Source organism: Lasioglossum baleicum, chromosome 16 (assembly GCF_051020765.1).
Source record: "Lasioglossum baleicum chromosome 16, iyLasBale1, whole genome shotgun sequence".
Taxonomy (NCBI): domain Eukaryota; kingdom Metazoa; phylum Arthropoda; class Insecta; order Hymenoptera; family Halictidae; genus Lasioglossum; species Lasioglossum baleicum.
Genome location: NC_134944.1, coordinates 8,252,182 through 8,264,396, shown reverse-complemented (window position 1 = coordinate 8,264,396; position 12,215 = coordinate 8,252,182). Strand labels below are relative to the sequence as shown.

General features: G+C 43.1%; 2 protein-coding genes across 4 annotated transcripts in view; both read right to left on the bottom strand.

Annotated features, from left to right (window-relative positions):
- Cow (Proteoglycan Cow) overlaps nt 1-3,740 on the bottom strand; it is a 258,438-nt gene extending 254,698 nt beyond the window's left edge. For both annotated transcript variants that reach the window (XM_076440902.1, XM_076440903.1), the window contains exon 1: nt 3,359-3,740. In XM_076440902.1, coding sequence (XP_076297017.1) covers nt 3,359-3,460 — 102 coding nt within the window. In that variant the 5' untranslated portion in view covers nt 3,461-3,740. The remainder of the gene's footprint in view (nt 1-3,358) is intronic.
- Nucleotides 3,741-8,553: 4,813 nt separating this feature from the next.
- Nucleotides 8,554-12,083, bottom strand: Nurf-38 (Inorganic pyrophosphatase Nurf-38). 2 transcript variants are annotated; one of them, XM_076440917.1, is made up of 8 exons: nt 11,865-12,080; nt 10,791-11,026; nt 10,277-10,363; nt 10,157-10,220; nt 10,032-10,094; nt 9,549-9,762; nt 9,360-9,469; nt 8,554-9,120 (listed from the first exon to the last, which is right to left on the bottom strand). In XM_076440917.1, the coding sequence occupies exons 1-8, from the start codon at nt 12,055-12,057 to the stop codon at nt 9,089-9,091; spliced, it is 999 nt and encodes a 332-aa protein (XP_076297032.1). In that variant the 5' UTR covers nt 12,058-12,080; the 3' UTR covers nt 8,554-9,088. The 2 variants fall into 2 exon arrangements, with proteins under 2 accessions (XP_076297032.1, XP_076297031.1); XM_076440916.1 differs by having other exon boundaries at nt 9,099-9,300; nt 11,865-12,083.
- Nucleotides 12,084-12,215: the final 132 nt, after the last annotated feature.

Below are 12,215 nucleotides of genomic sequence, written 5' to 3'. Positions count from 1 at the left end.
GGCTGCGGATCGCTGGGCACGTCCACGTTTTTAGAAATACAGTTAGGAACAACTTTTTTATGAATGGACCAAACGACTTCAATTTCTCTGTAAGGCTAGAAGAATTAGTTTAGTAAATGACACCTAAAAAATCTGTTGAAAACATGCATTTGGTCGGAATTGTGAGAAACATTAGTAAAAATTGATTTTTACGAGTTATTTTGCTGAGTCAATAACGAAAATTTAAAAGATGTGTTTGGTCAACTTGTATAAATTATGTACGCTCCAAAAATTACATTGAAATTGGTTAATTGGTTCACGAGTTATAAACGATCGAAAGTGGTAAAAATTGCAATTTTTCAAGATTTTCAATATTTACCACTTTTGATCGTTTATAACTCGTACACCAATTAACCAATTGCAATGAAATTTTCGGAGCGTATATAATTCGGAGCAGACTCTAGCACTCTCCATAATCGTGTTGATTTTTTTAGTGGGTCTTTACACACTTCTAAAAAACAATTACGAAGGATTCTCGGATAATAATTTTGTGCATGTCCCTTCTTTGTTATTTTACGTAAATCCTTTTTTCTATTATATTATGTAAACATTTATGTAAGAGGGTTCATTTACAATAAAATAATAATAATAATAATAGTTGAAAATGTTAGAAGAAGTAGACGAAATTTAAAATAGAGTAAAGATTACATTTCTACTTGGCTCCTATTTGTTGCAATTAATGAAGAAGATTTTTACATTGCATAAAAATCGATGGACAGTCGAAAGCATGCTACTCCGTTCTATTTTCAAGTCTGCACTAGTCCTGGCCATGCATTTTTATTAAGTTTAAAATAAACATCGATTCGGGAAGCGTAATCGAAACGGACAGTGGTTGGAAATGTTCTCCGCGGTGGCTGTTCAGGAAATAAAAGTACGTCGTAACCGTTTTAATTAGAGCCATTTCCCGGCAACAGTTTTTGAACAGTTATTTTCGGAAACGGTTTCGAGCGACGACTGGAAGTCGCGTGCGGATTTTCCATTCCGCTTATTCGAGGGTTGCTGCTGCCGCGGTAATAAAAGAAGAAAAAAGATGGCGCGGTATTGCGAAACGTAGAAAGATAAGAGGGTCAAGAGTCTCGGGGGTTCTGTGCGGCGCACCTACGCGCGGAGTTATGACGTTACAGCAATCGTGAAATTGGGGCAGCTGCCGCTGAAAGCGCCGCTTCATGAATTTAGAGTGCCAACCGTGTATCAAGACGAAGACTTTCCGCATCTTGGGAACAATGCTAACTACTCGGGGAACACACGACCCGAACACACTCTTGTTCCGATTTACAGCCGCCGCCACTCCAGTCGTCGCAGAAAAACGGAAACACCGCTAAATTCTCTGGTTAAGATGAACCCTCATCCCCCAAGCGGCGCCTGGGTCCGCGAGGACCCGTTCTTTTAACGTAAGCCGACCTACATCGCGTTAACCGTGTTGCATCGTCACGTTGTACAATTTCTTATGCGTTTTAATATTTTAACCCTTTGCAGTCGGAGCTTTTTCAAAATTAAACATTTCTTCCGACCTAGAATAATCCCGTTGTACATAATTTTTTTTCATTATATAAGGATTTATTTTGTGTGCAATTTTAATACAGCGTATTTTATGCATTTATGACAAAAATGAGTGGGTGTAATTGAAAACAGTAAAAACATCAGACGAATTTATAAATACTATTATATTATTTTCAATCTCTCTCTCTCTATTGAACATATTAAGAAAGTATTCCATGCCCAAGGTGGTTCGGAACCCACCTTATAAAAACTATAGGTCCCGTCGCGAAAAAAACCTGGCAGTTAAGTGCGACGTAAAATAAACATTAGAAAAAAAATATTAAGAAAGAAAGTAGTTTTCTATTTCACTCCAGTCTATTGCAATTGAAGTAGAATATTTTTATTTTGCACATATATAAAGATACGCTGTCTATTGATTAGATACCAACATATTTAATAACGTAAACAATATTGACTCTGTGTCACGCCTCGACTGCTACGGGCTAATATAAAGTAAATTATAATAATATACAGCAATTTTTTATATGAAACAGTTAATCAGTGGATAACGAGGACAAAATTAAATAACATCGAATGGTGGTAAATACGTTTGGCTTATGCAAGCGCCTCGCTAAAATTAAATTATAATTATTTTATTTAATGCCTGGGTTGCAGATGTTGTGAGAAAAATTCCAAAAATCCAAAGAGGATGTCAATACATAATTTTAAATTTTCTTAAATGGTTAAAGAAAGAATTTTTCTTATGCATTAGTATCTGCAGTCTACAAATGACGATTGAATATTCGAAACGCGGTCATATTGGGTCGCACGGCTTGCACGTCGAAAATGAAACACTTCCCGCCGAAAACTCGGCGTGGTCCCGTGACATTGAACGTCCTCCTCGGAACCGGAAGCGTACGGTGTACCGCAGGAGCAGCAGCGCAACGCGAGGCCGCAAGGCGTGCACGCATGAAACGCGATTCGTATCCGATCGGTCTGTTTATCCGGGTTATTGCGCGCCCGCGGAATCGCGAACGCGTAGAAAGCGAGCACGCGATCTCGTGCAAGAAAAGAAACAATAACATCGATAAGTTGCATCGGACGCGGCCTGCGATCCAGTTCTGTGAAAGTAAAAGTGTCCGCCGTGTTGCGTGCCCTTTCCCCCCACCCTCCATCACCTAATGAACCGCGGCCATAAACGCGCAATTATACGAACGTACTTTCAAAAAATCGATAGCGACGTTCGTGTCACGGTGATTCAAATGATTCCTCCGAATTGCCCCACCCTCGAAAAGCGAGAGAACCACGGAAGAGCACACGATTCCATTGAAAATATAATCGAACGATGAAATCCAGAACGTCATTGGACGTTTCATCGGAACGTTCTTCCCGAATTTCGTTCGACAATGTAACGGTTCGCACTACGTATTTTTACCGCCAACATGACAACCGATTCGACACGCGGTCGAGCTGTCATCGACGAACGATTCGAGAATCGAAGGCGTTTCGATTCTCGATCGGCTTCGTTCGAAACTTTCGAATCTTTTCACTCTCGAACAGCACGTATACACGTTACGAGACGAAACACCATGATCACTGTTGCCACGAGAAAAGTAATAAAACGACACATCGAACAGCAGAATCGACACTGAAGGATCAGACTCGAGTTTCTCGATTTCTCCTGACAAGCCATTCACCGTCCATTGTTCCCGTGTACACACGGTACGGGAAATGATCCGTGCAGACTCGCCGGAGATCAAACACCGCGAATTGCTCCCGACGATTGCGCAGGTACGCGGCATACAGAGGACTAGTGAAATATTGCGTGTCAAGTACTCACCTCTTCGGCGAACTCGAAATCCCCGTCGAACTTCCTCTTGCACTGGACCCCGGCGAGAACAAGGACGAACACCGTGGCCACGAACACCCACGAAAATCGCATGGCTTATTCGTCTGTCGAGCGGGACAGAGGAACGCGCCGTTCGCGCACCGTGCACCGACGAGGGAACGCGAGTAAACGCGAAACGACGGACCACGTACAAACAACGGACACACGTGCACGAAGAACTAGAACCGACAGAACTGGAGACGTAACAAAGACGAGAGAGAAGAGCGAGCGCCGCACGTAAAACTACCACCCGGCCGCGGAGAGCGCGCGTCCTCGATAAAGGAAACGTTCACAGCTCGACGGTCGAACGAGTTGTGAAGTGCGAGAGTGCGCGAGCGGAGCCGAGCCGAGGCGACGCCGCACTACCACAGACTCGCGGCACTCTCATTGGTCGGATTCCGGCGAATGACGAGAGGGGACGCCAGGGGCCACCGGGCGGCCAGGTATATAAACTGGACCGGCTCTCTCTCTCTAGCACAAGGCTTTCGCCACGGGTTACGCGTCTACCTTCGACGACTCTCTCCGACGACGACTCCGGTAGCGAGATTCGCGCGAGCGCGTGCTACGTTGCGCCAGTCAATACCTCCACCTGCCTCGGTTCGCCTACCCGGTGTTGCCAGTCGGTTCACCGACAAGGAAAGAGAAACGGTGTTAGAGCAACAAAGATGGAACATGGCGGCCAGCGAACTAGAGAGAGAGAGAGAGAGAGAGAGTAGGAAGACAGCGGGGAATTCGGCAGGAGGGCACGCCGGAGAAGGAATCCAGTCTCGCACCGGATACTCGCACAGAAAGCGGACCGACCTAGCAACATTTTCTTCTCTTTTCTTTTCTTTCCATATTCATTTCCAATTGCTCCTTTTCTCAACCCTACCTCCCTCTCTTGACTGACTCGGATTAGAGACTCTCTGACAAATGATCCCCGAGCCAGTTACGTACTAGGATAGAGTGACTCCTCTCCCCCCCCCCCCCGGCGACTTGTTCCAGTTTCATATTTTTAACGCCAGGTGTCATTTCTATTCAGTAATCGAATTGTACCATTGTACGTCGAAAATACACTTACACCGATCCTTCAATGTCCTTTAAGCTCGCGTTGTCCTTGCAGTGTGATGTAAGCTCGTCGATTGCCCTTCTTGTAACGGTAACGTAATCAACAGTGCTCGGGTATGGTTTTCAGAGAAATCGACGCGGTAAGACTAGTTGCTAAAGTTTCTTCTGGACCACGTTCGTTACTAATTAACCCCTTCATAGACTGTAAACTGTATTGTCTTTAACTTGTAGTAATTCCGAGTTTCTTATAACAGGGCACGAATTAATCGCGTTATAAGAGGGTTCACTATATATGATTTTTTTTTAAATGGTTTGAACTCTTTGTCCTTGTATAAAAATTGAGATTTGAAAACTGTATACGACTTTCTTGAAAATTATCTAACCCCGTGGACCTCGACATTTGCTTAATCTTTATAAAAATTGCGATTTCTATCAAAGATAATATAAATATGATCCTATTTGTGCTAATTTCGAGTTTTGTATAACACAGCACGAATTAATGACGTTATAGGAGGGTTGAATGTACAGTAAGTCCTCGACTTACGCGGTTAATTCGTTCGAGCGCTTCTCGCGTAAGTCGAATAGTGCCTGAGCGCCACCGCTGAAAGCTTTGTACATACTATACATAGTCTACATATATGTATGTATGAAAATTCAAGTAAAGCAAACTATGTTCATGGAAAATAGATCACTCGTAAATAGCTGAATGTCTACGCTGTACACGAACAAACACTTCGTTTCTGTCACATACGTACCGACAAAGCTCCCGTTCTGGCAATCAAAAAACGAATTTCACAGTTCGGAATTGGTTTTCTGAATCGCTTCTAAGAATCCGCGGAAGTCGACGACTTTGACCTCGAAATTAGCTTACTCCGTTGCAGTAACAATAGTAATATTGTAATTTGATCCGAACTGTGCTGATTCCGAGTTTCTTATAACAGGACATGAATTAATCGCGTTATAAGAGCGTCGACTGTGTATAATTGTCTTGAAAATAATTTCACCTCTTTGTCCTTGATATTTGCTTAACCCCTGACGGTAAATGGGAATATATAAAAATTGCGATTTATTTATGTATATCAAATTTAATTTAATTTAATCGGATTTGTGCTCGTTCCGAATTTCTCAAAACATGACACGATTTAATCGCGTTTATATGAGGGTCGACTGTATATGATTTTCGAAAATGATTTGACCTCGACATTTGCTTAACCTCATACGTTAAATGAAAATGTATGAAAACGTTAAAACTTATTAAACTGTAATTTTATTCTGACGTAATTGCGATGTATAACGAAAATCATCAAAAAGTGATTTCGAAGCTGACGTTGTTTCTGCGCGATCAGTCTGCCCGGGGCTAAAAACTTAAAGTAGAACGAACATCTCTATTTATTTTATGTCGACGGGATCGAATAAAAAAATCTTTCTGTCCGACGTCTTCATTACACGGGAGCGGGTTAATCTCGAATCGGATCACGATTAATTAGGACCCCCAGGGAATTCGATCGCGACAGCAGGTTCCTGATAGATAAAAAGAATTCGAGGAATTCCGCGGGTTGCGCCGTAAGGGGAAACCTTTTTCCACCGCGCCAACCGGGTCCGGGATTAGTGGCTACGTGATAAATGACCGTACCTGAAAATGAATCTCGTTCTTTTGTCCGATGGCCAGGTAGCTGTGTCGAGTTGAATGTTATAAACAATCACGGGGACGTGATTCCGACATTAACGAGCGTCTCACGGTATGATTTATTTACGACCGATTGCAAAAATGCCGGCCATTGCGTTGTTACACACGGTGACTGGGATCGCGGAGAATTTCTGATTAATTTGACCCCTGTGTAGCCAACCAAAATATATAAACAATTTTAAAAATGTTGTGCTGGGTGTATAAAAAGTAATGGTCTTTTAGAACTAGTATTTTATAACCCAGGATTAATATTCTTATGTATAAAAACGGATATAAGATATTCAGACATGTGGCTTCTTTCAAACCTTTTCTCTTCTCGATGAGTAGAAGGTATTGACGTAAAAACAAACTTTAACAACAATTTTCTTTGTCATAAACAATTTTGCGACATGTGTTTTAGAAATATCCACATCCAGAAGTGTAGATTCACCCTTGAGACAGATGACCATTACTTTTTACGTGTCCCCGCGCGCTTTGGCTGCTCTTTACTTTACCGGACTCAAAATGTGTGCCTTTCTCCTACGAACTATGATGTATTTGGTATGTAATCCAGTAGATTTGTACCCGGCGCGGATGCAGATCGAAGTTTCGAACCTCTAGAATCAATAGTTCAGGAGCTATGGTCGATTAAAGTTGAGCATATTTCCAGTTTCTTGACAGGTAAGGGCGCCGCCATATTGGTTTGTAGTGATGTAGTGATGGTCGCGCGCCGCTTACCGAGTTGTTTAGGATTAGGTTAGGTAAAGCGGGAAGGTAAGCGGCTCGCGCTCGTCACTACGAACCAATATGGCGGCGCCCTTACCTGTCAAAAATGCTCAACTTTAAGCGATCATAGCTCTTCAACTATTGATCCTAGAGGATCGAAACTTCGATCTGCATCCGCGCGGTGTACAAATCTACTGGATTGCATACCAAATACATCATAATTCGTAGGAGAAAGGTACCAATTTTGATTAACTTTAACTTTATCTACCCCCTCTACGACGCTGTTCTCCCAAAGTTGAAAATAAACGGGAAAGTTTTATCGAAATCGGTGTACCGCATTTGGCGCTCCTCGTAAGGGGACTTTACAAGCGTTTGTAAATTTGAACGGTAGCCCACCGCGAAATGAAATCGTCGCCATTATCGGGCTGCTGCCGCGGCAATTTAATGTTATCGTCGTCGTCGGCTATAGGATCGGAGTGGTAACGGTTACACGGGACCTGGTGTGCTATACTTTGAAAGTTAGTAAAGCGAGGAGTTTAGGCGGCTGTGTGGATATACTTTCCGGGCGCGTTCCTTTAACTTTCGTTCCACCTTTGAAGATACTTCGAGACATAAAAGCAGGCCTGTATTTCGAGTGGAAAGTTGCCGCGGCAATTTGTCTTACTATTTTCTTGGGGCGCTCGGTCTCTCCTACGCCGTATCTCTTAGCCCACAGCTATTTTCCTCGGTGGAAGTGCCACGGACACTTCCCAGGGGAGTAGAAACCAGGAAGACAGTGTCGCGCAGACATTTCCTCCATAAAATAGATCGCATCGCAGCAAGGACAAAGGGGTTGGGGCGGGGAAACACGGAGACGACGCGCCAGCCACCTCATATTTGTTAAATATTACCTCGTCGGGCTTTGTAAGGCTGCGTCGCGGAACCGCCGGTTAACCACGGTCTGATAAAGCGGAATCCGCGGCTCCTAATCTTTGTGCAGCCGTGCCTCCTTTACTTCGTTAACGCTTTAGCCAACGGCGGTTATACAACAGCCCTTCAACTACCGTTGGCGGAGGGTTTCTTAATTAATTTTTCAATGCCGTTTGAAATTCCATTTCTTGTCCCTCGAACTTAATAATTCAATGTTCAGCAGAGGAATTATTTAATCATATTTAAAAAGAACAATTTCAAACAGTAGAAAAATATACCAGTAACTTGTATGCATCTGTTAACACATGCAGTTAAGCGTTAAAATGTCGTTTCCTCGTTGGAGTAAAATTTTGCCCCGCTAAAATGTTCGTTTATGGCGATCACGTAATTTTTTTTAGCTTCGACTCGCTTTCTCCGGCGCGAGTCGGACCCCGCACGGTAATATATTGCGCCAAAGGACCGATTCGTCTCCCCGGTTATGTACGTGTGTCCTGCAGCGCAATGTATGTGTCTGGCTGCCAGTATGTTTAAGCACTCCGCCAAATAGACACGAATGTCTCCTCGGAGACCGCTTCCTGCGGAATGTGGTAGCTAAACACGCACCTTCGACGGGATCACGAACTGTAAACGATCCCCTCGTTGGAATTAAGGTAACCTTTAGCTACCCGTGCTCGTCGTTCCCTCAATTTACACTATGAATCATTGTCTCTCTTCGTAAATAACCTGAATACTGGATTCTGGGGTACTAGCAACTGAAGGAACAGTTTATTTGGGGGGGGGGGCTACGGTATAATCTTCGTTGTTAAACTAGAAATGTGATTTATTGTATTACATGAGTCCTGCAGTGTACAAGTAACAAATTCTAAAAGCTAAAATAATAGTGAAGAGCTCGTAGTACCATGCTACATCATTCTCGTCGGATGCTTACGGTAGAATTGTGTTTCAGAGTATGACAAGAGCGTCGTATCCATTCTCCTAGCACCTCCCGAGACAGACGGTGAAATAAAAATAAACAAAAGCTTTGTACATTGTAGACCGATCCGATAGTACTACGTTCAAATAAATATTAGACTAAACGTACGACCGCGCGAGCTGTCATGTTTCATCGTGTTTTCAGTTGAGCGCCGCTGGTTTAGGGTGCTGCGAGTGCACGCGGTGCCGCTTAAATATTAATCGGAGCCTAGCCGTGGGTGTGTTAAAACCTTCGAACGGAACCACCCCGTGAAAATAGTTGCCGGGGTGTTACTCGGAGTTTTACGTGCCAGCAAGACAAGCGAGTGTGCGCGCGGCATCTAAAGGATGTATCGATGCGAGAAGTACCTTCCCATCTATTCTCACTTAAGATGTACGTAATGCCATTTATCAACTGAAATCAGATATCACAGTGTTTTCACAAACGTTTTATATGGAAGCATCGGGCAAGTACAAAGTCTAGCGGCAACGATTAAAGAAACTTAAAAATCTTGGTGTCATTATCAGTTAAGCTACGTTGGAAGAGAAGCTTATAATTTGTGTGTCACTTGCGGAATGAAGTAACTTTTATTAACTGTAACGAAATAAAACCATGAATAGAACGGTGTCGTGATAACTGTGGTCTGAACTTACCGGTAGGCTCCATGCTCTGAGGGTTTTGCGGTTCCGGAGCTTTCTCCAATATTTCCTCGGCGGTGTCCGCGGCGATCTTGAACGAACTGTCCGCGACTGTTAGGTTCGTGCTGAAAGCAAATCGGTTCTGTGTAATCAGAGCTCTGTGTGAACGAATTCTTATTTATTTTGAATGACAGATTCACCAACCATGCGATTCCTCCTGTCGGCGTGTCCCGTTTCATCAGACTCTTCCAGTGCTGATGCACATCCTCCACTATGTGCCACGCAAAGTCTTTCGGCTTTGCCTCGCCGTTAAAGGCGAACTGATTCTCCGGCTTGCCGTCCGGGATTTTGTAGATCTTGAACCACTCGATCGTTGCCTTCATCAAGCCGGGGTAATGTTTTTCAATGTCCGAGACGTCTGCAAGAATATATCTTGTGTACGTCTACTATCGTGTATGTCAGCATTATTATAAATGGTATGAGTCATCCGACTAGGTCGCCATCGTGATTAACGTGTGTCGTTATCAACACGCGGAAGTAGATTGTGTAATACCGTAATTTTCGCGTATGACCGCTACATGTTTAATAATTGACCTATTCTTTTTCGGTTCAATAGTTCGCGCTCTCGCAGCCGATTACGTAACGCGCTCGGTTTTATAGCCGTATTGCTGCGAATAGAACGCTTACCGTTCATTTGCTCGGCCAATGGGTCGTTTACGTCGATCACTATGATCTTCCAATCAGTTTCACCTGAAACCACCAACAATTAACGTTACGAAAAATAGATCAATTACACAATTTTCGATACGCACCTTCGTCGATAAGGGCAACAGCGCCGAGGACCTTCACTTTCAAAACTTCGCCTCTTTTAGCAACCTATTAAAAAAAGTGTTTAGTAACATGTAAGTTCAGAAAAAAAATTGTATTCTTACCCTGTAGCCTATTTCAAGGACGTCTATGGGATCATTGTCTCCTTTGTAGCCAGTAGCTTCATCCAACACTTCCGGATTTTCCCATGTCTGTAAAACAAATTCAAATTAACAATCGTCTCTTTCACCTACTAGTCACAGTAGTATTTGGTTTGCAATTGGGAAGACAATATTTGCCTTCCGTCAATATTTGTCTGGGGAGACAATAATTCTGCACGTGGGGAGACAATAGAGAATGTCCTTGAACTAAGATTCGAGCTCCGCATTAGATATGATAAGGCAGTGTCCCTACAATTTAAACCTAGATAGGCATATCTATATTTATTTGCACATGTCGTTGCTCATCTTCCACGAATTCCAACAATCGGACTGATTATACTTCCTGGATCATTGATTCCTATCATGAAATCGATTGCTATTGTGTGCATTGGGTACAAAAAATATTGGAACAATATACAGCCTATCAGTGATCTATTGTACGGGTGATCGGTATCTTGGGAAACAGTTATTTTTGTACCTGTGGCAAGGCACCGTAATTCCATATGTAACCATGGTGTGGGAAGCAATTGGCAACGTATCTCAGCTTGCCTTTCTTGATATCCTGTTTAATTGGATTCAAGGTTTCCTTTAAATTGATCTCCATCTTTGCATTTGTCCATCTCGGAATCTCAACGATCATATTAAGTACTTTATTGGCTTCGTCGGCGTAAAGCGGAATGTCGTGCATGGGCGAGATCGGTACGCCATCGTTCTCTGTAATTCACGGTAAAATATCGTGACAAATTAATTCAAAATCGAATATTACGCGCGGTTGCTCGAAACCAGAGATAAAATAAAAATATTAGGCAAATAATGGAATAATAAAAAGTATTAATAAGAAACACCTGTGTGTATACAAATCGAAAGCAAACATATGCGCAAAATAGAGAACAGACGAAGCTGAATTTTTTCGCGCGCGCGCGCGAGCGAGCCGTTCGAACGCTTTCACCTAGTAGATCGGAGTCGTACAATATTGAATGTAACCAACTATTAAATTCTCGATTTAAACGTAATTTAGGCGCGATCGCAATTAACTAACGATTGTTATTAAAACTCTAGAACCGACAACTAATAATGTACAACTTCGATTATCGATCGACGACTCGTTTAGACCGCTACTTCCCTCGGCGAGTTCTTTTCTTTCGCTCGAACTAGAAACTCCGATCGATAAATTCTCGGCTCGACTTTCACTGAAATCAAATGTCACGGTGACATTCCGGTGAATTCCACGTGGAAGCAAAACGCGCGAATAAAGATCGAATACGCGGTGAAACCGGAAATTTTTCTGTTGCCGAGGGAATCAGTCGGAACGAGGGAAACGTTATGCAAAATGGAGAGGAGCTGAAGTAATTGTTATGCAAAAAAAAAGGAGCGTGAGATCGTTGCAGAAATAGACGAATAAAGAGAGCATTCGGAAGAACGGGATACGTATAATTATACGTATGCATGCGTATAACGAGGCACGCGGTCATAGCGGAAGGCGATCGTCGTAGAATTCTTCTCGCACGAGGTCGTCGGTGTTAAAGGTTAGGTTATGTCATCGTCTACTCACTGAAGTAAATCCGGTAATCGGTGGTATTCAACGCGCCCCGTTCGACCGTCGTGAACGACATGCTTCTACGAAATTTCTTCGACACTGATTGAGATCCCGATCTAACGGAACTACCGGTCGCTGCTAATCTGAGCGGCAGAGCCAGCTTATTTAAACCTTGGCAACGTAACACGCGCAACGTTATCAGCGACATTCTGACATCTGGCGTCGGGCATGCATACTAACGCTCCCAGCCAGCGCGCGAACAAATAAATGGCTCGCGAAGCCTTATCAGAAATGATAACGTGCGCACAATGCACCGTGATTTGTTAGTTAAATACGGGTCGAGTAAAGCGATTAGAACTTTAAATT